Source organism: Eschrichtius robustus, chromosome 7 (genome assembly GCF_028021215.1).
Source record: "Eschrichtius robustus isolate mEscRob2 chromosome 7, mEscRob2.pri, whole genome shotgun sequence".
In the NCBI taxonomy this organism is placed as follows: domain Eukaryota; kingdom Metazoa; phylum Chordata; class Mammalia; order Artiodactyla; family Eschrichtiidae; genus Eschrichtius; species Eschrichtius robustus.
Window position 1 is genome coordinate 109261858 of NC_090830.1, and position 23346 is coordinate 109285203.

General features: G+C 54.9%; 1 protein-coding gene across 3 annotated transcripts; it reads right to left on the bottom strand.

Moving 5' to 3' along the window:
• Positions 1–3060: 3060 nt before the first annotated feature.
• LOXL4 (lysyl oxidase like 4) lies at positions 3061–23093 on the bottom strand. 3 transcript variants are annotated; one of them, XM_068548326.1, is made up of 15 exons: positions 22965–23093; positions 18367–18681; positions 17606–17784; positions 16477–16682; positions 15009–15047; positions 14616–14835; positions 13600–13783; positions 13271–13425; positions 12338–12505; positions 11129–11291; positions 8653–8896; positions 7448–7563; positions 6626–6762; positions 6133–6244; positions 3061–4045 (listed from the first exon to the last, which is right to left on the bottom strand). In XM_068548326.1, the coding sequence occupies exons 2-15, from the start codon at positions 18644–18646 to the stop codon at positions 3978–3980; spliced, it is 2271 nt and encodes a 756-aa protein (XP_068404427.1). In that variant the 5' UTR covers positions 18647–18681; positions 22965–23093; the 3' UTR covers positions 3061–3977. The 3 variants fall into 3 exon arrangements, with proteins under 3 accessions (XP_068404427.1, XP_068404425.1, XP_068404426.1); XM_068548324.1 differs by having other exon boundaries at positions 13600–13786; XM_068548325.1 differs by having other exon boundaries at positions 13600–13786; positions 22938–23093.
• Positions 23094–23346: the final 253 nt, after the last annotated feature.

The window sequence follows — 23346 nt, forward strand, 5'->3', positions numbered from 1 at the left end:
AAAGCCCATTTTATGACATACATCACTCTGCTGTTTGTCAGTTTTGTCATTCCCCTAAAGAAACTGGAGAGCAGTTCTCCCCGTATCTTCAACCCTGTAATGCTGTGCGTGGGTTCGGTGGATCTGCTGGTGTTATCGGATCCCGCTGAGTAGACTGCTGATCATCTCTGCGCCCCAGAGATACTACAGAAATACTCTCCTGGGATTGGTGTGTGGTGGCTCCTCTCCCCTTCTTGTCCTCTTTGCACATCCCCACCCCACCCTCTTGCCTTTTGCCCTTTTTGTCCAGTGTGACATCCTGCAGAAAGCATCTGGCACACAGCATGTTCTTGGTATGATCTTCTCTGCCTTTGCCAGAGGCATTTGGCAAGCCACACCAGATCGTCCATTATAGTGAAGAGCAGCCGGAGTCAAACACGCACCTCTGGGCAGTAAGAGAATTCCTAAAAGACACGGACAAGTCAGAGCAGTCAGCTCAGGCTTTATCCTTCTCATATCTGCCTTCTCAGTGTTTCTGAAGAAATCGTAGTGGTAGACCTCCAGATGCTGAGAGAGCAAGAAATGGTGTCTCATCGTGCTTTCAGTGAGGGCAGCAGCCTCATTTTTGTATGATTTAGTGCCCATGACAATGATGGATTGTTAGCATTGCCCAGAAGATGGTGTAGTGGGGCTCCGTCCAAACGTTCCTCAAATGACACTGGCCTTGGGTCTTGATCCCTGCCGCTGTTCCGGTCTTAGAGCCCTCTTACAGTTCCTCAGCGTTGTTTTTCTCATCCTTTGTCCTGAAACTGTCCCTTGTTCATGTTCAATACCTCCATTCCAAGTTTGGAGGGGTCATTAAGTCCTCTTGACCCTCTGCCCCAGTACTACTTAGGGCAGGGCCCCTCTCTTTGGCTCTGGCTGTACAGCTTGTGCTGTCATCATAGAACAGAGGGAAGTCTGTTTGAACAGTATGGCTGCATTTGAAAGGAAATGCAGGAAACTAGCCAGGTTTCATACTGAACAGTATACCTCTGAGGTAGACCTTTGCTCTGTTTTGATTCTTCAAGGCTGAGAATGGCCTTGGGCGGTAAAAAAAAAAAGTGATTGTTCCTATCACTTGACTTTGAGGGTGCTTCCCTTTCTGGCAGCATTTTGGCTTCTAAGGGCATTGTTAATGGTAACATGTAGTCCCGTGTTTATTACCCAGTTTTCTTGTAGTACTCATAATTTCAAGAAGTTACTTTTGTCCTCATTCTAATGCTGTGTACTTGGTGGCTAGTAACTTACACTTTTTGTCGGATAACAGTCAGCCAGATTTATCCTTATAAGTAGATCCAGAGAAAGGATTTTTTTTAGCCAAAACTGAAAGCTATGGCGTGCTCCTGCTTCGGCCCTTAGTAGAGAATGTGCTTTTTAGTTGTATTTTTCCAGTAGCTGGAATTGATGTATACTGGCCGGAGGTAAGAAAGAGGACCTGCCCTGACCCAGCACGGACTACTTGAGCTTGTCCAGACGGGAACCAGATCCTTGGTCATATCCACACCGTGCCTTTGCACACTGAGCTGACTGGAGAGCACCCTGTAGCTGCCACTGGCTCCTTTGGTAGATACTTGAGAAGACAGCTAATGCACTCTGTGTGTTGTATGTTGCTTCCTGTATGTTGAACTTCTGAATCCCAGTATCACCTGGAATTTATAGCAAATACATTCCCCTTAAGTTCCAGTGTATTCCTCACAGAGTGGAAGTCTTTGTGGAATAGAAATGAATTAGGCATCTGAATGGTAAGCTGAGGTTCCTAGTACTTCAGTTTCTCTGAGACAAGAATGCCAAGGTGAAAATCATCAGACATTTTTGGTTCTGTCTGGAATTTGGTGGTTGGTATTCTGTTAACATTCCTCATCTAGTTACAAGTCATGCCAGCCGCATCTTCCCATATCCTTCCCTTTCAAGTCAGAGGTGTAACAGCACAACCCTTGTATAGCTTTTTCCAAGAATTAGAACTGGCTGCACCTATCAAATGTGTGATGTGGGCAGCAAGACTGAGACCAGAGCCGGTGGCTGGCTGCCTGGCCTGCTTTTTCTGGCCTTCTTGGAAACTTGGATCCAGCCAGAAGCTGTGGGTAACCTCCCTGCCTGAATCTAGTCATCAGTTGCCACACGCTCCCCCGCCAGCTACACATTCTTTCACAGACCATTGGGTGCATGTGCGAGTATAATGTTGTTACTGTTTGGGAGATGTTTGCTGGATCCAACAGGAAATCAGTCCTTCCCTTGTTTACCTAAACCGCCATGCCAAAGTATAGTGCTCCCTCTGCCCTAATGAAGGAGGTGAGGGAGTTGAGAAGAGGGATGGTAGAGGAGAAGAAGGAAAAGCGCACTTCTTTGTATTCACAGAGGATACCCCAGAGCGGGTCCCTTTTTACTGGCTGAGGAAGGGCGGCTTTCATGTGTGAGGACGGGAGGACTATTGTAATTTTGCCCCATCTGCCACCATTCACGCTGGCCTTGCAGCCTTGGTTGTAAAAAGTTTACCATCTTTGGACTTTTCCTTCTTTCCTCCTACTTTTCATCCCTTAACCTTTCCAACCCACGTTTCACCACGGAGCCTAGGGAGGGAATTGCGAAGCAGACTGTAGGCTGATGTCGGAGAAGTGCAGTGGGGCTGTTGTGAGTAATATGTGGGCTCCACACATCTTAGTAACCAGGTCACCAGGAGTGAAAAGGGGTAGAGTTAGGGTGCTGGGAACTGCCAAGAATCACAGCCAGTCTTGTCTTTGTAGCAGTCCCTAGTGAGCAACCTTTATTGGCATTAGGGCATCAGACCTGTAAGGATCATCTCTCAAGTGTGTCTTAGTGGAGACAGGATTAAGAATCATGTCCGGGAAGACCGTGGGATTTTATACCACCTGAGCAAGGGCATACCACAGCCGCGTCAAGCAGGGATGGTGGCCTTTCCTAGGTTTAGCCCTTAACTAAATTAAATGTTCCCCCTTCTGACCTCTCCGTAGTCTCCTGTCCTCCACTGTACCAGACCTGTCTTCTTTTTCCTGCAGAGATGAGCGGCCTGTTTGACCCACGTTCTTTCCACTGCAAAACTTTATTCAATGCAAAATGCACTCCAGAAGCCTGGGGGACGCGACCTTTAGGCCGTTCCTGAGGCGCACAGTGACCTTGCCTGCCGGGGTTAGGGCAAGTGTTCTTCCCTTGGCAGAGGGCCTGGCAGCAGCTGGGGTCCACGGCGCCCCGGGACTCTCTCTGTTCGGCCTCCTCTTGCTCCTCTGCGGGAAGGCCATCTCTGGCCACTCCTGTGAACCTTGCCCTGTCTCAAGCACTCAGTAACTGGTGGTTTGGGCCCATCAGGAGATAAGGGGATGCTTGAGGCCTAAGCTTCCAGGGATATTAGAAACACCCATATGTGCAGTAGGCTAAAGAAAGGTAAGGGCACTAAAGAACAGATTCTTAAGAGAGTATGGTAGCTGAATTCTAAATGGGGACGTATCAAGCAAGGGACTGAATTCACCAGCTTCTTTGCCAGTTGTGACTTTGATACAAGTTGTGGTGCACAGAGCTCCTAGCAGAGAGCTGACCTCTCCTCCTGTGTATTTTGGTCCTCCTCCAAGACATTGGCAAAGCACCATTTAGATGGGGGCTGGGCCATACTCCATTCCTAAGGAACTGATAGCTCCTGAACCAGGAACTCGGGGGCAAGATCCGGGAAAGACTGGGTCTCCCATGGGAGAGGAGCTCAGCTGAACCAAGCCTGAAGGCCGTAGTCCAGAGACCAAAGGCCCTCAGGGGACAGACCCAGAGCCACCCTGAGGGAGCGGTGCCGTCCTGGTATGGTGATCTTGCCATCAGAAGGCTTCCTGAGCAGGTTCTTGGTGCCCCTTGGCACTGGCCCCTTACCCTCTGAGTTAGGGCTCTGTGAAGGGCATGGCTCCAGTAAGCTGAGGTATCTGGTGTGTGGGCAGCAGCTGGGAGTGCACAGGGGGGCTTCAGATGAGGTTGTTCCTGAGACGCTCCTGCTCCAGGGAGAGCTCTGTGTTAGCGCGGTATGAGTCCCCTGTGGACCAAAGGAGAACAGGTAAGTAGTCGACCTGACCAGAGTCTCATCCCCTCCCTGACAACTTCACAAACACCAAGACATCCTGCCCAGCTCAGCCTTTCCATCAGGTTAGTCATGGGCACAAACAATCCATTTTATGGAAATAGATGCCAACAGATGCGTAGTTGCAGGGACATCGGGAAGATAGGCTGTTGAACGCAAAGGTTGTGCTGGTTACTCTCCCTTGCCCCCTCCCCAGGTTCCTTCTCTACCCTTCTTGTTCTCTCATGCCCTGGAGACCTGACCCCTAGAGACTGCCTCGCCCCGGCTCCCTCATCTTCTGATTTCTGACTGATGTAGGTCACTGGGAAGAAACAGCACGAGATTAAGAGGATGGAAGGAGAGAGGCCGGGGCACTTCTTCCCCTGTTTGTGCAGTGATGGTCTCCCGCCCGTTGCTCCCTCCTCCTCAGTGCTAGCGCTCGCCTGGCTCCAGGACACACTTTGCCCCTTCAAGCCCAAAGTGATAACAACATTCCACTCTTGCTTATCCCTGGATGTCTCAACACTCCTCATCTCCTTAGTCCTACTCACACCTCAGTATAGTCCTCTCGTTACGTAACCTCCTACTCTCACCTGAGTGTGCCCTGTGTTTCCTGCAAGGACCCTGGAGGGGTCAGAGCTGCGTAGTGTTCTTTCCTTCCTTGCTGCCCTGGACCCCTTGCAGCCTGCCAGCAGCATCACGGAGGCTGCGCCTCCACGCTGGCAGCCTTAGGTTCCAACCCCTGATCGCTCTCACGCTCCTGTCTCACTTAATGGCAGCAGAATCTACTCAGTCTCACGATTTTCAAGTCCTTATTCCTCTTCTCACTGTCTTCCATCTGTTGCCAGAGCTATCTTCTGAAAACATAAATCTGATCTTCCTGCCTCCTTGACTGAAATTTGCTAGCGGTTCCCAGAAGCCCACGGGATCAAGTCCATTCTCTCGGCAGGAACCACCGTAACCCTCCCTGCAAAGAGCTCTAGCGGGTGTGACTATGTAGCCCTATTTTACAAAAGAGAAGACTTCTGAGGAGGAGATTTCCTCACTGTCTTAAAGCCAGAAGGTGGTGGGACTGGATTTGGTGCCCAGTGAAGCCCTCTGAAGCCAAATCCTACGCTCCTTCTCCTCGTCCCTTCTCTGACTTGTGCCTCTCCTTTGCAACCAGCTCAGATGTCCCTTCCTCTGGGAAGCCTCGGCTGGCCTCCAGGTGGTTGCTCAGAGAGCGCTCTGCTTGCTCAGCAGCAGTTCACAGCGGGCTGGGGTACCCAGTAGGGTTGGGGTTATCCATTTGCATGTCTGCTTACCCTACCTGACGCTCAGCTCTGCATTTTACTCCTATTTATGTTCCTAGTGCCTGGCAGTGTTCAGCACAGAGGTAGGTCTTAATAAATGTTTGTTTGCTGACTAAACGAACAAGCCTGCTCCACCCTCTGTGTGCAAGGCGCGGGTGTGACTGCACACACCCCACAGCAAATACAAGCACTTTAAACTCTAAGATAGAGGAACTGCTACCTTTCTGTACAGGCAAGTGAGGCAACCGCCTCCTTACTCTGCTCCCCACTGGATTGTTGCTTCTTTGCCTGAAACTACCAATCCTGCAAGTGTCCTGAGCCCTGCTCTCCATGGTCCGTGTCCTGTAAGCAGTGATCAGGGCTGGCGGTAGCAACACGGATCTGGGGGACTTCTACGTTTGCCTGTGAGGCAGTCAGCCTGGGATGGAGGCAACTAAGAAAGACCCTATGAAAGGAAGGGGAAAAATAACAGACTGGAAAGGGGAGATCCTGACATGGCCTGAAGTAACAGAAAAGATTCCAGGACAGATGGGAGACTGAAATTACAATCCAAACAACCTTAAGGACAAAGAGGGATGTAGAAATAGTTATTGGGTGGGGCTGATGCAGCTCGTTCCAGAAATCTACGCACTTCTATGAAGTTGTCAAAGGCAATTCATCTCTGTCCTCTCCCCAGCCTTGTACACACACACTGAAGTCACACACAGGGACACAGGGTCTTCCAGCTCCCCGAGCTCGTACGGCGCTGGTCTCACAGTGGCCCGCAGTCACCTGTGTGGCAGTCGTGCAGCCAGACCCGTTGCCCGTCATATTTGCAGCGGCACCGCATCACGTTGTTCGAGAAATCGGACTCTGCCACCTCGAGCTTGGGGTTCACGACCACCTGGAGTGAGAGATGGGCCAGCTGAAAACAGGTGACTTGGCTTCTGAGTTGACAGTGGCTGTGGTATCCTTTACATTTCGTGTAGTCTTGCAAACTGTGTTCCTGTTCTTCATTAATCCTTACAGTCACCCCAGGAAGTAGGCATTAAGGTCCTTATTTTATAGATGGGGACTGAGTTGTGACAGTGCCCCTTGTTCACTGAATCAGGACTCAAACCTAGGTCCTGGATTCTGATCCCTTCCCCTATGGTGTAGCTCCTTCAAGCGCCAGACCTGTCAGAGATCCTATTTATGAAGCTCTCTTTCTTCACTTGACCTCAGGGAGCTTTTGGAACATCTGGAAGAAATGGAGCTCCTGTGGGGAATCCCTAAGCCCACTTACCTGGAAGATATAATCCCCAGGGCCCACGTCTGTGATATCCACCCACTGGCAATCAATGTCATGTCGGTAGGTGTCCCAGCAGCCAACGGTCACGCCCTGTTCCCCAAAGTTGGCACATGCGTAGCGCCTCTGCATTCCTGTAATGGAGGGTGCTGACAGTTATTGAGGCCCTGAATAGGTGCTCGGCACCAAGCACCTGCTAGATCTTTCACATCCTTTACCACTTAATCCTCACACCAGCCTTGCCAATTAAATGCAATCAGACTAGGGGCCTGAGCTTCAGCTAAATATCTTGCCTGTCGGAGCCAGAATTCCTACTAAGCATGAATCCAGCACCATAGCAAAAAGCCCATCTGTGACAGAGATGATTTCTTTGGATGCACTAGTGGAAATTCCTGTTGGCCTAGGAAATGTGATTAGAAGATTCCAGCCCTACTCTGCTAATTCCTTTGCCCATCCAACCCTGAGAAGAGCCAGTGTTTTACCATGCCATTTCTAAGGGGGAGGAACTGTGGGTGTGCGAATAGGAATCAGACAGTCCATGCTGAGTCCCAAAGGACTTAGCAGAAGTGAAACAGGTCTGCAACTATTATCCAACAGAGAAAGCGTTAAGCATTTCAAAAGTGGTACACGGTATGTTGGGAATGCAGAGGAAGTATCGAGGGTAAGAAATTTCTCTTTTTGAATCGCCTTGAGTGCTGACTGTTGCCAGGCCAGAGCCTCCAGCTGCCTGAGGCTGTTACGCAGGGCAGAGGGGATCCTGAGCCCAAAGGGGCCGAGGAATATAACAAGAGGAGGATATTCTGACAGGAAACCACATACCTTTAGGGCAATTTGTGTCCTCTAGACAGAAGCTGGCCTTGTGCCCCTCAGCCACCTTGGAGCCATTGAGAGTGAGTAGGTCATAGTGGGTGAAGACCTCAATGCTGTGGTAGTGCCTGCAGAAGGGGCAGAGCTGTCAGCCTGGCAGCAACAGGAGAGGGTCCTCACAGAGGAGCTGGTAGGGAAGACTGAGGCACTAGGCCCCATCATTACCCAGAGAGGAACGTTACAATAGCAGGGCAGTGCACCCAAGATGAGTGTGACCCATGGCCTACTTTCCTGGCACCCCTGCCAGGCAGCAAGACATAGCTGCCCTCGTCACCTAGGGTCCCACCGGGTGAGGAGAGGTAAAAGCTCCAGGAGACTGCCTGGCCACAAGGCCTGAGGCCTGCAGGTGGAAAGAAGAGACACGTGCAGGGAGCAGCCCAGGAGCGGGGTTGCTGAGTGAGGAGGGATGCTTCCTCTGCTCCCTGCCAGCCTGGGCCCAAATTGCTACCATTGTTTCCAATCCAGTTCTAATGACAGCTCTTCATGCTGCGGGGAAAGGTACTTATTATCTCGGCAAGGCCAAGTCCCAAAGTCACTGCCCGTTCCTCTCAGCTCTCCCCAGCCACGGCTGTGTCCTGAAGGAAGAAACTACCCTTCTCCGTTCTGCCTTTGTCACAGACATCATCTCTCCTTCTGTCTGGGCTGGAGGCTCCTGATAGGAAAGAACGCTCATTGTCTCCTGGCAGCGCCAGCAGCTCTTCCTTGCGGGCCTCGCTTTGCTGCTGCAGAAACCAGCAAGCTTTTTCTGCACAGCCAGCATCCTGGATGGGATGGCTATTTTGGGTCTCCAGGTTTCTAGGAGTCCCCACTTCACCTGGCTTTTAAAGACAAGGCCTCAGGGCCAACAGAAAAATTGTCCAATATCATTCTAACAGAGACCAGCTCTGCTGGCAAGGACCGTTCTGTTGGACACTGTGGTGGAGATGGACAGGTGGGTACCTCCTGGGCAGGCGAGGGAGTGATGGAGAGGGCAGGCTAATGCTCCTGGGATTCCTCACTGCCGCCCAGAGGCAAGGCCAGGGAGGCGTCTAGGAAGGAAGGCTCTTTCCCAGAGCACACGCCCCTCCCAGGAAGGCTTGCCCGGAAAAGACCAGACCGGTTGGCTCCCTGGACCCTGGTTTTGTCCCCCTAGAGCCGAGGCCTGAGCAGGCACTAACCTGTGGCACTGGTGCCAAATCCAGCTGTGGCGTCCTGTCTTGGGACGGAAGTCGGCCCGGCCCAGGTTGTGGATCTGTGAGGAGAAGCGCAGGAGGCGCCGGTGTCCGTAGGGCCAGTCCATGCGGTCAGCTGACTGGGAGAGGCAGTTCTCTTCATGGGCACAGTACAGCTGGCTGAGCGGGCGGTCCTCCAGGTAGGCCGTCTCCTGCACTAGCTGGGCGTTCAGCACGAGGTCTGCAGCACCTGGGCACGGTGGAGACCCAGAGGCTAGGAAGGCAGCCGGTTTGGCTCCCTGGCCTAGGGGGACAGCCTTGCCTCCAGACTAAGCTCTTTTGGAGGCGCCGGAAGAGTAGGGCAGTTCAGGAGTCAGGAGATGTGAGTTCTAATAACAGGAAAGATCTATCCCCTTAGCCTAAGCTTGCTGGCTTTGGGGCCAGACTGCCTGGGTTCCTCTCTTGGCTTGATTTTTAGTTACACCATTAACTAGCTCTGTGACTTGCTCAACCTTTTGTCTTTCATTTTCCTCATCTGGATGATGGGGAGAAGAAGAAGAAGAATATTAGTGTGATAGTACCTGTAACGTGCTTAGATCATGGTTGGCCCACGGTAAGCATGCGGTTGATGTAAGCTAGTATTTCTTTTGTAGAATGCGTCTCAGCCCATAAGTGCCTCTGTAGCCTAGCTCATATAACCCCTCAGTAAGCTCTGCTGACCCCTAGCTTGTTACCTCAGCTCACTCTGTCTCTGGGCCGCAGTTCCCCCAATGCGAGGGGCAGAGGGAGAGGGCTGGAGAGCTGGAAGAGTTAAGCTCTGAGCCTGCCCCTGGGTTCTGCCGTTCTGGTGCATTCTGCTGCAGTTCCTAAGCCTGTGCTTCTTCCAAGGTTCCTGTTCTACCCTGGTTGCTATCAGGGGTGTTCATACCAGGGCATCCTGTGCATTCTCCTCTGAGGCATCGTGGACATTCTGGTGGGTAAGAATCCAACATGCTAGAGCCTGTGTCTCCATAAGCTGCTCAGTGCCTCTCCCGTTCCCTTCCTGTCACAGGGGCTCTTACCCTCCTCAGAAGCCAGCGTGTTGTCCCTCACTGTGTCAGTACAGAAATGAGGAGATCCACAGCTTTTGCCATGTAACGTCAAGAGAGAAATTTGCCAATTCTCAGTGTTTGTTCATGCAAAAACTGGGTTACACTTTAGATTTGGGGCAGAGCTATCATATGGGTGAGCCTTGCACTGACGATGGTGAGATGGGAAGCCAGGTTTATTTCAGGGGACAGGTGTCGAGGGTGGGAGCTGGTTTGCTGGATGGTGTCTGCACTACCACTAAATGCTCTTGGAATTCCTGAGGCATATTTTGGAGAGAGCTAAGGGTATGCCCACTGACAAACCCCAGAATTCCTGAGGGAAAAGAGTGCTTTCAGAGAGAAGAAGAGAGGGTAAAAGCAAGAAAGAAATGAGAAAAATTACAGAGGAGAAATGGGGATGACCACAGAGATGGCGGGTCTGCTGTCTGTGCTCAGCTGTTGTGAAGCATCAAATGCATTCAGGAGAAGAGCTGCCACTCCAGGCAGTAGAACAGAGGGGAACAGGTTCCTGGGAGGGGAGAGACGGGGAAGCAGGCCCCAGTGTGCTGGGAGCCTTGATTCTGGAGGCCCAATGGGAAGCCCCATCACCCTGCAGGGGAGGGTGTGCTGTAAGGGCTGGCACTCTTCCAGTTTGCGCTGGACAGAGAGGAAGCCCTAGAGCTCGCTGACAAGAGTTAAGGATGTCTTGGCATTGAAGCCTGGCTGGGAAGAAGGTCAAGTGGCCACTCAGGTTGGTGGCAGCCTGCAGCCTTTGGACTGGATACGGTAATCCTGGCCCAGACCCAGTTGGCAGATGTCAAACAGATACTTCTACCCCAAGAATCTGGGGGTGTGGGGCAGACCGATGCCTCAAAATGGTCTTGACCTAAAGTCTTTTGGGTAAATCCCACAGCTCACCATAGGCCCCATGTGTCCTCACATTTCCATACCCTCTACAACAGTTTTCAAACTCTTTTCTTACTACAGACTGTAGTAAGAAATATATTTAATGTTGTGACACACATAAATAATTCCAAGAGAAAAATATTACCCTTACTAAATGTATCACATCATTGTTTTCTATCCTGTTTTTTTAAACTATTGGTCGTGACGCAAAAATTGGAAAACACTGTTGTGTATCCTTACATTTCACGTATTCTCTGTTTTAATTCTCACAGTAACTCCACGAGATGGGCAGGGGAGGGTTTGTATCCCCGTGTGGCAGGTGATTTGGCCACACACGTGGTAAATGGCGGAGCTGGTGTTCTGCATCCAGCCCTCCTTCCACTCCCCAACCCTGCTGGCCTTGGAGCTGGGACCAGCACTCAGGGCCCTCCCTGAGGACAGGAGGTGTGGGCTTGCAAAAGTCGGGGAGCCCGGGCCGGCCTGTCCCACCGGCCCCTCCCGTTACTCACTGTCTGTGCAGGAGACTCCGGCTGAGAAGTGCCCTGCACCGTGGGAGCAGTGCACCGGCCCGTGCCTCTGACACTGCTGCAAGGCCAGCTCTGTGCCTGAGCAGTGCACCCCGCTCATCACCACTTCTCCGGCCCCCGGCGTCCCCTGCCAGTACCAGGTGTCCTAAGAAAACAGCCAGCATCACCCAGTCAGGGCTGAGACGTGCTCTTAGAGTCACCTGACTCCCATCCGGGGCTTGGACCCCATCAGACCACCCACACCAGGCTGTGCCCAGCCTTGGCCTGAAATCTTTAGTGATGCTACTTTGAACCCCTCTGGTATTAGAAACGTCTTCCATGTATTGAGGCAAAAATCCACTGCTATGGCTTCCACCGCTGGCCCTGTTCCCATCACTCTCCCCAACGGCGGCCCTCAGCTGTTTGAAGAGGATGGTCCTGTTCCCTTCCTGTTCACTCAGGCCTGTCCCATGTCCCCAGCTGTTCTTCATACAACCCTAGATGGTCGGTTGTGCTCGGGGTTGAGCCCCGTTCTCCCGGGTGAAGTATGCCCAGTATTGCCCGGCGGGCCAGTGTGGGCGAAGTTGAAGAGGTTTCTCCATGGCAGCCATGCCCCCAGGCCTCTTGATTTTGTTTCCTTGATATCTTTTGAATCTATCCACTTGTTTCCCCCGGTCCAAGCCAGCACCATTCTCAGCTGGGCTACTGCAATAGTGTGTTTCTCTGTATTCATGTTAATCTCCACCCCAACTGTTTGCAGAACAGCAAGGAAGAAATCTTTTAAAAATCGGGCTTTGAATGGTCTGACCCGTCTCCTCCTTCACCCTCGCACTTCACACCACTCCCTCTTGATAGCCGCACTCCACCCCGGCCCCTGATTTCCTCAACAGAGTCAGGCGTTCTCCGGCCACAAGGTCTTTGCGTGGGCTCTTTATTCCTCCCCCACCTCGTCTGGCTCACTTCTACTCATTTTTCCTACAGACACAATTATGTGCCTGTTGTGTGAACGTTTTATGAATGACTGCATCCCTCACTTGACTGTACGTGGCGACGGACTGCCCCGTTAGGCAGGAACTGTGTCCTGTTCACCACAGTATCCCAGCACCCAGCATTATATTGGCGCATAGTTACACTCATAATTAACTGTTGAGTGAATGAATGAAGGGTCAGCAGCTTTAGCACAGGAAGTTTGGGAGCACAGCAAGGACCTACCTTGACGGCATGGTTGGCAAAGCCCAGGCCAAGCTGTCGGCAGGCCACCATGGCTTCGTTGAGGCCCCAGTGGTCGCTGCACACGGCCCCCCAGCGCTGGACCCCGTTCACGTCCACCTGCACCTCCACCACCCCTTCCTCGGGGCTGCGTCCGCCGGCCAAGCGCACCTGCAATGGTCAGTGGTGTGTGAGGGGCGGGGCCGCCTTAGGAGGGGAGACCTGAGGGCTGCCGGCCTGGAAACCTGCGGCCCTGGACATGACACTCCCCTTCTCTGGCTTAGTCTCCTCTGTAAAGCAAGGCCGTTTTATCAGATAGTCCCTAATGTCCCTGCCCGCTCGAGAAATCTGACTGAGTGCCTGCACCCGGGGCTCCCACTCTGGTACTTGCCCTCCTGCTACCTGAAATCCTACCACTGATGACAATGTGCCTATTGCCAAGGGCTTTCGTATCTATCAACCTGTTCACAATGACCCTATGGGACAGCTGACCCCATTTTACAGAAGAGAACCAAGGTCTGAGGCGAGAGACTTGTCCACAGTCCATGTTAGCGTGACCCTTGAACTCTGACCACCCCGCTCAGCCTCCCAGTGCCCCACTCCCCGGTGCTGACATCCTGTGGCCCTCTGCCCTAGGCGCCTTCTCTCTCAGCTTCACAGGGGACCTGAGAGGGTGGGGCGGGAGAGCCCATGCATCTGAAGATGGATGATATTCTGAAGATGCATGATATTCATGATATTCCCATTGATATTCTGACATCTCTGAAGGCTAGAACCTGGCCCTGAGGGGAAGTAGGCCAGGCCAGGGGAGACTCACAGAGGAGAGGGCCTTCCAGGCTGGCTCCAGGCAGGCTCTGGGGCCCAGAGCACTAGCTGCCTCTCATGAACCGCTCCCCACTGGCTCCAAGCAGTGTCCCAGGCTAGCTCGGGGCTCACCTGATCCTGGAAGCCCAAGTTAGGGATGTTGCATCTCACGGCAGCATCATTGTCATGCTGGCAACCATTCTGGGAGCCTTCCAGGGAGGGGCAGTCACTGAGGGTGCGCTCATATCCCCCGCAGCGCACCTCACTCAGGTGGATGGGCCCCAGCGCTGCAGAAGGGAGGGAGAGAGGCCATGGGAGGCTCCAGCTCTGCAGCCCCGCACCTGCGGCTCCCCCTCCACAGAGGGGAGAACCGGCCTGGGCCCTGGCACCCCAGGACCACCAGTGGGTGGACCAGTGGCACATCCAGGCTCTCCCACCCCACCCCAGGCCTCCTCACTCACCTTGGCCCAGCTGGGCCCCAAAGAGGGCTTCCCGAGCAGAGCCGAAGCCGAGCTGACGACACACGACGCTGGCGGAGATGAGGTTCCACCCGTGGTCGCAGACCGTGCCCCACTGGCGGTTCATGAGCACCTCCACCCGGCCCTCGCCCACCTGGGCCCCCGAGCGGAGGCGCACCCTCGTCTCCTGCTGGGAGAAAACCCGGCCTCAGGGAGGGCCGAGGAGGCAGGGGTAGGGGCTACACCCCCGCGAGGGCCCCTTCAGGACAGGCAGAGCCAAGGCCTGGAGTTCTGACTTCTGTAACTATTGCCCCGAATAAGCTGTCTTTCTCCACCTCCCCCTTCCTCGGTGACAAAGAGCGGCCACAGTAATCACAGTAATAACAAATTCCAGCCCTAACAACAGAGCCTTAGGAGTTGGGGTCCCTGGGCTTCACAACCTGCCCCCTGCTCACTAGGCGAGTCCCTTCCTCTTGCCCAGCCTCACCTGCTGCTTTGTCCTTTGGGGCTGAACCCAGAGCAACACTTCCCCAGCAGATTTGTGATTTTAGAGACCCGTGGGGACGTGTGTCAATGAAACGCACAGTGGGCAAGTCATTTCCGTTTTAATGCCCTCCCGCCCACTCCGATTTCATCGAGGAGACCATCTCACGTGGTGCTGCCCTGCCCCAGTGCCTCACCAGCACTTGCTCATTGCTTTTTATAACGAAGGGCCAGGCTCGGGCTCCATACCTTCGGCCCTCAACGGGATGTAGTTACAATGTAATTACAGTTTTTATGGTTACCTTCTATTCGTGGCCAGTGATGTCAGCTTTCCATTTATGGTAGGGTTATAAATGTCCCTTTTAAGTAAATCCCAAAGTTGTACGTTCTGTGAGCTGCTCTCCTCCTCCTGGTCTGAACGATGCCCCCTTGATGGGGGTGGTTCGCCACTCCTCCCCTGCCTCCCCGTCAGTGCCTCCCCGTGGGGCAGGGTCCTGTGAGTGGGGCCTGTGCCTCCAGGCCTGCATGGGACCCACCTCTGCCCAGGACTCCTTGTGCCCGGGCTTCGCCTTCAGAGGGCGGAAGCGGGGCCCTGCCACACAGCTGACCACAGCGTGCATGCCCCCCGGGCAGGCCGGCCGCAGCTTGCCCTGGGCTGGTGCCACCTGCACCTGGCAGTTGGCCATGTGGGGCTCTGTTCCCAGGCAGTTGACCCGGTGGATCCAGAAGGAATTCTTCTTTGTCAGGCTCTTCAGTCTGGAAGACAAGGGAGACTGAGGGCAGGGGAGGGGTTGAGGGTTGTGCTCAGGACTCAGGGAGGCCGAGGCACTGGGGAGGGGAGAGGGGACTGGAGGGGAGGAGAAGGGAGGGGAAGCAGGCCCTTCATGCCACACCCCTTCGCATCCTCCCCTGAGGGGGCTGCTCCTTACCTAGACTTGGGATCCTTCATCTTCGAATTCCAGACTTTCCTGGATGGGAGCAAACAGGTGGGGAGTCGAGTGGGTGCAGAAGCCCTACCCGCTGTCACCCTGGCTCCTTATAGCTGTCCTTGAGTTTGTACTAGACTCACAGTTTGTAAACTTGTTCATTAATCTTATTTCAATGCTGAGCTTCACCACAGTCCTGAGAGGGTGGCCACCCCACAGATAACGATGATCTCCATTTTACAGGGAAGGAAAGCAGGGCGAGCAAGTTCCCTTGACTAAGCCCAAAGTGGGTGTCTCTTCTGCACCGGGCTGCCCTGGGGCGGGCAGCTCCAAGCTCGCCCTTCCCCCAGTCCAGATGAAGGGCAGCCTTCAGGGAGCAACCGGAGAAAAGGGGCCCTGGGGAAAGTCCTCTGGGGACAGGTGGAAGTTGAAGGCCCTTCTGGTGGGGGCTGCCCCGGCAGAGATACTGAGGCTATAATCAGGGCTGCCCTCCTCAGGGGAGGTAGGCGAGCCAGCCAGGCCCAGATGTGCAATTACCGGGCAGCAGGGAGTCAGTGACCCGGACCCCAGTCATCCTCAAGGATGGGGCCACGTGGCTGGGCTTGGAAACCAGGGTCATCTAAGTCGGAGACACAGGACAGAACAACTAAAAGTGATTGGGGATGGGCAAGGGTAGATGACTCAGATGCTTTGTGGGAGGTTTATCCCTTGATGAGAAACATACGACGTTTTCACTGACAGAGCTGGTAGAACTATGACTTGTCATCATTTACGGGCTGATGCAATCTTGGGACAGTTCTGTCACGTTTCTGACAATATTTTTATGTTTCCTCTCCCAAATGCCACCCCACCCCACGCCCGGCTTGGACGCAACCCACTCAGAGCCTGGCTTGGATCACAGTTGAGGAAATTCACTGAGACAAAGTTCAGACAGTTCCCTGCGGATTGGATAATTGAGGCCCAGATGCCCTACCAAGGCCCACAGCTCGTTGTTGGCAAAGCTGAGACCAGAGCCCAGGCCATCTGGACTTGTGGGCAGCACTGTATCTTTACTTTACTAGTTAGGTCTAATTTTTTAATCAGGGACACCGTTTTACATTTATTTACATTTCATTTGGGGAGTATTCTGTACTATAGTCAATTCTTTTTATCTGATTGGCCAGGACGATGTGTATTTTCTGGTTGTTTCTAGAAATTTCCCGGGGTCTCCAAGTTCATCCTCACTCTTGTCTTAATTACTGAGGGATCCATAACCCAGGAAACCCAGGCACATGGCTCCACTGGGCCTGTTTCCCTCCCAATCCCAACACCCACTGAGTGTCCTCCCACAGACACTACTCCTGCCAATCTCACTGCAGTCTGCAAGGTCCCACGTCACACACAGACACGTGCACGCGCGCACGCACACACACACTCAGCCGCTTCCACGACCCCGCCTTCCGCGCGGCCCTCCAGCCAGCCGTCCTCCTACCTGTAGTAGTGGCTGACGACAGGCGCCTCGCTGGGGAAGCCCAGCATCCCGCACACCACCCTGCTGTTGTTCCTGGTCCAGCCCTGGTCACAGACCTGCCGCCAGTGGCCCTCGTACTTCACCTCCACAGCTCCCTCGGTCACCAGGCTCTGCCTCTTGGCACTGGCAAGGATGGGCTTGAGCCGCACCTCCTCCAGCCGCCGGCCCTGTGGGATGCGTGGTCACCGTGGGCCCCAGGATTCCTGCCCCTGCTGAGCCCGCTGCAGGTCTTCACGTGGGAAAGCTGGGGCTCGGAGCACTTAGAGATCACCCCACCCAGCGCCCTCATTGGACGGGCCAGGAAACGGAGGCCACGCGGCTCCGTCCTTGGGGATGATGGGGAGGCATTTGCCGAAGGCCACACAGTGAGCAGGAGGCAGAAGCTCGGTTTGTCCAGGGTCCTTTTTCCTCAACTCCAGAGAGAACCAAGCAGATCCATGCTCTCCTGGGATCAGGATGGGAGCCCTTGGAGTCTGGGGGGCTTCCACCAGGCACAAGGGGGCCTTCTTCACGCCACCCTGGGGAGGGCAGAGGATGGGCACAGACCAGCTGCCTGAGACCACCAGCAGGATCCTTTGGCCCACGAGACCCCCTCCCTAATCCTGGATGACTCAGACCAGTGCGAAGCCCCCTGTCATGGCCCGCCACATTCAGTGGGCCACGGCCAGCCGTCCTCAGGCTGAGGCTGTCTGGCAGCGGAGGGTAGAGTCAGAGACCTGCCCTGCCTGCTCCTGCTGTTTGCCTGGGGCTGTTTTTAGCTTGGAGCTGTCTCAGCCAGGAAGAGACAGCAAGTGTGGCCGGGCCTTGTGGGTGAGGCAACCCCTGCCCGCTGCTGCCTCCCTCATGGGGAGCAGCTTCAGTGCTTCCCGGCAGGCCCAGCCTCTGATTCCCTGCCCGCCCTTTCTCAAGCTGGGGCCCTCTACCCATGCGCCTGCTCCAGGCCACAAGCAGGCCTCAGGGCCCCAGGGACGCTTCTCAGCCCGCGCTCTGCTCCCCTTCCCCCCCCTCCTCCTCCAGGCTCACCACCTGGAGGCCCTCTGTCCCCTGACCCCCTCCTCAGCTCAGGCCAGGGCCTGAACGGCCTCCTCACCTGGGGCCCAAGGGCATTGGAGACCCTCTCAGAAAGGTAGCCACGCTGGCGCTGCGGGTGGCACACCACCCCGACGTCCTCCGAGTGGCTGCAGTCACTGACGCCCCAGCCATTAGACCTGCACTGGTCCAGGGAGCTCTCTGTGCCCACACAGTGAACGTTGTCCAGCCAGATGGGTCCTGTGTGGGAGGGGACGAGTGATGCTCAGGGACAGGCACAGAGATGCAAGTCACGGGCTCTACCTCCTGGATAGGACCCCACCGTTATCAACTTTCCTCTTCCAAAGCCTGAGGAGAAAATGGGGGTGGAGAGAGGAGTTGGTTCTCCTGGGAGCTTGGTATCTACCTCCCTGCCTAGTGTCTCCTCTTGGCCTCAGGTCCCATAGAATCTGCTTTTGGAAGATGCCAGGTAGGTCTGTTAATTAGGTCTACCTGTTCCCTCATTCATCCATCTAGTCATTCACTCAACAGCATTTGCTGAGCACCTATTGTGTGTGATTGCTATATTCAAGGAACTGAGAGTCGAGTGGTAGTGACGGTGGCGATGGTGGTGGCCTCACTGCAAGTGAGAATGGGAGGGCAGGACAGGTCATTTGCAGCTGGAGCACTCAGGAAATGCCTCACAGAGGTGGTCATTTGAGCTGGGTATTAAAGGACTGGTGGGAACGTGATAGGTCCTGTTGGAGCCTCAGGGAGCCCAGCCCCTGAGAGAAGCCCGCGACCATCTCCTCGTCATCCTGCAGGGCAGCACCAGTCACTCACCCTCCCCTGGGCCATACTTGGCGCTGTGGGCCCAGGTCAAGGCGGCTTCAAAGCCCAGCTGGCGGCAGGCCACTGTGGCCTCCTGAAGCGCAAAGTCGTCATCACACACGGTGCCCCACTGGCCCTGGTGCAGCACCTCCAGGCGGCCCTCCTCCGGCCTGCTCCCTGGGCCCACCAGCCGTAGCTTCATGGTGCTCAGTGACTGCGGCCTGCTGGGCGGGCTCTGGCCCAGCATCAGGAGCAGCAGGGGCAGGGGGAAGGCAGCTGGTAGGGACCACATTGTGGTGACTTCAAGGGCTGCTGGGGTCAAGGCACCTGGGAACGAGTAAATGTGACAATGATCACCACGTCCACCCCTGACCTCGGGTCTCTTCTGCTAGCAGAGACGAAGGGTAGCACAGGTCTCCCCGAGAGTGTGTGTGTGTGTGTGTATGTGGTGGCATGGATTGAGTCTGGGCTCTGAGATTAGTCGATCTGGTTCAAGCCCACCATTCCTTGGCCATATGACCTGGAGGAAGTTTAAGTTTAGCCTTTCTGAGTCTCAGTCTCCTCATCTGTAAAGTGGGGGTAGTAATCCTTATCTCCCAGTGTTGTTGTGAGTGTTGAATAAAGTATGGATGTAAAGTGCCTACGTAAAGTGCTTATCACGAGCCTACCACATGGTAAGTGCTCAATGAACAGCTGTTTTTGATGTCGTCTTATATGTAGAAGGTGGGGGTGCCTACACTTTGAGTCATGGGGAGCCCCCAGGGGCTAGACTGTCCAAGCTGGAGGAGATAGAGGATATTTGGATCAACTTCCTGACTCTAGGAATAAGGAATTGGGACCTAGAGAGTTTAAGAGACTTGCCCAAGCCACACAGCAAGCTCCACCTCTAGGTCCACCTACGTGCATAATTTTTACATTGAGTCAACAAACATTTTTGGAATATTTTGCTTCAGGCCAACTATTAGGCCAGGTGCTGGGAGGGACACAGAAGAGAACACATCAGACACTACTGTCTGCCCTCATGAGGCTCAGAGATGAGGCATCAGAGAAGGGACACTTAACCAGGGCCTTGTTGGATGAATAAGAGTTCTCTTGGGTGGGAAAGGGGAATTCCAGGTAGAGAGACCAGGATGAGGAAAGAAGGAAACAGGGAAAGAGGTGAGTTTGTGCAAGAGCAGGGAGTGCCCTTTCTTAACCCTGTACTGCCGTATTGTGGGCTCGGAGGGGACTGAGGTGGAGGGACAGGCTGGGGCCAGATGATCAAGGGCCTTGTGCACCATGCAGAGGGTTTGCCCTTCATCCTGTAGGAAGTAAAGGGCCCTGGGAGGGTTTTAGGCAGTGACCATACACAGGAGAGGGCTCCCATCTCCAGGGAGCTGTCGTCATGTGCTCTCTGGGTCCTTACAGGGGACGAGTTGGGGGCTGGTCCTCTCCCCCTCATACATTAGCAGCCTTGCTCCTAGCAGCAGGGTTGGGAAGAGCACAGAGGACAGTCACCCCTGGTTAGAGCTGTTAGAGTATCTGCAGCCACCAGTGCCGAAGCTCCTCCACGGCCAGCTCTACTGCTGATGGGAAGCTGAGGCTGGCCCGGAAGAGTGGATGGAGAAAGTTTGGGTCCTTGGCTTCCTCTTTGGTGCTTGAGTCTTAAAAGGGCTCATTCTGGGGAGACCCCCCTTTCTCCCATGGCCACTGCTGTTCTTGGGGGGATTCCTTAGCTGGTCAGTCTCAGTAGGGAGCGTCTTACAGGGCCCCCTGCCATTCCCTTCCCCACAAGCTGGTTTCTGGCTGAGACTCGGTCCTTATTCCCGGCCGCACCCAGTCCCACCCGCTTCAGCTACCAATCCGCCTGCTTTGGTGAGCCCAGGGCTGCGGGCAGTAGGCTCCTAGAAGTGCACGTGATGAGCTCAGGAATGAAGCTCCATGGGAACAGGGACTTTGTATTGTGCCCCCAGTGCCCAGAGTAGTGCCAGGTATGTAGGTGGCACCCCGTAAATATCTGCAGATGCGTGGATGCAAGGTGGCGTAGCACTGCGCTTAAAGGTACAGACTGGGAGTCAGGCTGCCTGAGTTCACATCCCGCCTCCACCAGTTGGTTTCTGGGTGGTCTTGGGCAAGTGATTTAGTTTCTCAATCTCAAGTGATTTCGTTTTCTCATAGAGTTTATCCCCTCTATAAAATGGGGGTAAGATTCTCGTGAAGATCAAATGAATGAATACGCGTTAAGCCCTTAGAAGAGCAAGCTCTCATCTGACAGCTATTATTAACAGCAACTGAAACAGCTACTATGGAACCAGTGGTCTAGGTTGGTCCCAGCCTCTCTTTGGATAAAGAAGGAATGGAGGCCACATTCCCAACTCAACATCAAGTCCCCAGTACTGCCACCCTTCTTTGCCACACTTCCTTCTCAGACTTAAGCACTGTTTTCTTCATGTCCCTCCCCACTCAGGAGCCGGTGGGGGCTCCCTGCCGGCTGTCACCACACGCAGAGTGCTCTCTGCCGCTTGGGATGTCCCTATTCCCTCCTCCCCGCACCCCTAAGGAGGAGGTGGACAGCTAGGGACTGAGCCAACCCGAAGGCACTGTGGGTAGAGACCTCCCCCAGATGACAAGAGAGGATAGAAAGATTGGGCTCAGGGCCCACCAGCTGTTAGGACCCAGGGGTCACACTGGGTCTGGGCTGAGAGATGACCCCGCTCCCTGTCAGCAGGAGTCAGGATGCTCCTCATTCTGCCACCAAATTATGTGACATGATTCAGATGCTTTCTTCTGAGACTCAGGTGCAACACCTCTAAAATGAGGGGGTGGCACTGGAGGTCCCCCATCTATCATATGCTTTGATGGGCCAGGGGGTGGGCTGGGCAGGTCAGTTGTGTAGCTGTGGCTGACATCCCCAGAGCACTGTGGAGGTCTTATTAGAGGCTGTGGACACTCCTGGGCCTACAGGCTCCCTCCCCTCCAAGGGGCCTCCGTGGGGACAGGGGCGGCCTTCTGCTGAAGGATCCTGGTGCTAGATCAGCTCCCTTCTATGAAAGCCGCCCAGGAGGTGGATGGGCGGTAGCAGGAACCGAGTCACACGTAGGGAGAGCCCTCTTCCCAGCCTTCCTGCCCACTGCACGTCCCTCTGCAGCTTTCGCTCACATCACACTTGTCTTCTCACGTTTCCCCAAACACATCCTTCAGTTCCCAGCCTCCAAGCACTTGCTCTCACTGCTCCTTCTACTTGGGGTACCCCTTCCCTCAATCTCAGATTGTTAAATTCCTACACATCTTTCCACACCCAGCTCAAACGCCACCCCCTCCATTAAGTCCCCCGCCCAGACCCCCACCTTCCTAGCACTTGGTGTCTTTGCTTCCTGTCTCCACAACCCAGTGGAGTGTCTCCCATAACTGTTCCCCCAGAGCTGAGCGCAGAAAAGAGGACCAGGCTGAGAAGCCTCCCTCAGAGAAGGAAACAGCCTCAAAAGTGGATCTTTTCCAAAGTGAAGGAGAAAGGGATAGAGTGAGGCTGAGGAGGAGGGCAGGTTAATAATAAGTTTATTATACATTTAAAAATATTTATTGAATACTTATGTCCACTTTATAGTTGAGGAGACGAGGTCCAGAGAAGCTAAGCAACTTGCCCAGCCAGGATTCAAACCCAGGCAGCCTGGCTCCAGCGCCAGGCTCCCAGTCAGGAGAGAGATGGACACGGGAGGAGGGGAAGATGGAAGGCAGGCAGGGAGATGAATGAAATTCCACCCTGTTGCTGGTTGATTCATGACCCAGCCGTGGTGTGAGGGCATTGGGTTGGATGCCAGCGCTGAGTGCAACCAAGTGACAGATCCAGGATCCTGCCAGCTTGGAGAAGGGAGACACCTGATCCAGGTGCTGCCAGGGGACTCTGGCACCTGGCTTGACCTGGCCTTGCTAGAGAGGCTGGAAGTGCCCAAGGGTATTCAGGAGAGAGCGCTGGGGTGCTGTCCTGGTGGGAACCAGGCTCGGGAATCACTGGAAGCCTCTTCTCTCTAGCTCTTTGAGGAGGGGGTGGGGTTTCCCCTCTCAGCCCTGATCGCCTCCCTGGGACCACTGATTGTGGTGACCTGACACAGTGCCAGCAAATGTCCACCTGTCCGGGCACAAGACATGTAGAGTTTGAAGGCCTCTGCCCACCCTCCATCTTTGTTCCCAGTCTCCCCCCGGCCCCCAGCATACTCAGCTTTGGTCTGTTTTTTCAGAGAGCCCGGCTCCACCCTGCCTCTTTGTCCCCTGTCACAGGAATGACGCCTGGACCCACCTGCCCCTTCCCCTGCCTCCACCTCCCCTCCCCCAGGAGAGGCCAGAGAAATGGCTACACTACACGCAGCGTGTCCACAAACAAGACACGCAGGCACCCCGAGGCCACGACGCACCACCCTGGGCGGGCATGGGGCCAAGCTCCCCAACTCGGTCACTTCCATTGGCAGCAGGTTGGTGAGCGACTAGGGGTCTAGGCTAACTGTTCATGGGACCCCCATCCCTGCCACTCCCGGCCTTCAGGAACCCTCAGAGACTTGCTGACCCCCAGAGAGACAGAAGTCGGACAGACAGGACAGCGAGAGACAGACCTGGCCAGGGGCCAGGCAGGGGCTCACCAGCTGGAGTGCGACGTTGCGGGGCTGGGGCCGGGGCTCCGCGGCCGGGCAGCGCTAACGGGCCTCCTGGGGCACCCTGGGGCCCTTTTATCCAGCTGCGGCCCGCGGGCGTCCGCACCCCGCCCCGCCCTCCGGCCGCCGAGGAGGTCCGCAGGCCCCGCCCCCGGGCGGACCTGGACTCTGCGGGCGCCCCGCCCTGTCCGCCCCTCCGAGGGCCCGGCGCCCCCGCCCCCGGCACGCGGCCCGGGGCGGCCCGGCGCCCACCCGCAGCCCGCCGGCCCGGGAAGTCCCGGGGTCGCGGCAGCTGTTTTCCATGGAAGGAACTGGCGCGCTGCAGCAGGAGGGACTGTGTGGGAGGATCGGCGTTCCCGGGAAAGGACGG

Coding starts and splice junctions, on each gene's coding strand:
- LOXL4 (XM_068548324.1), bottom strand. CDS start 18,646: ATGTGGTCCCTACCAGCTGCCTTCCCCCTGCCCCTGCTGCTCCTGATG. Junction 14,836..15,008: donor ATGAAGGATCCCAAGTCTAG/GTAAGGAGCAGC, acceptor CTTGTCTTCCAG/ACTGAAGAGCCTGACAAAGA. Junction 13,426..13,599: donor TGGGGCCCAGCTGGGCCAAG/GTGAGTGAGGAG, acceptor TCCCTTCTGCAG/CGCTGGGGCCCATCCACCTG.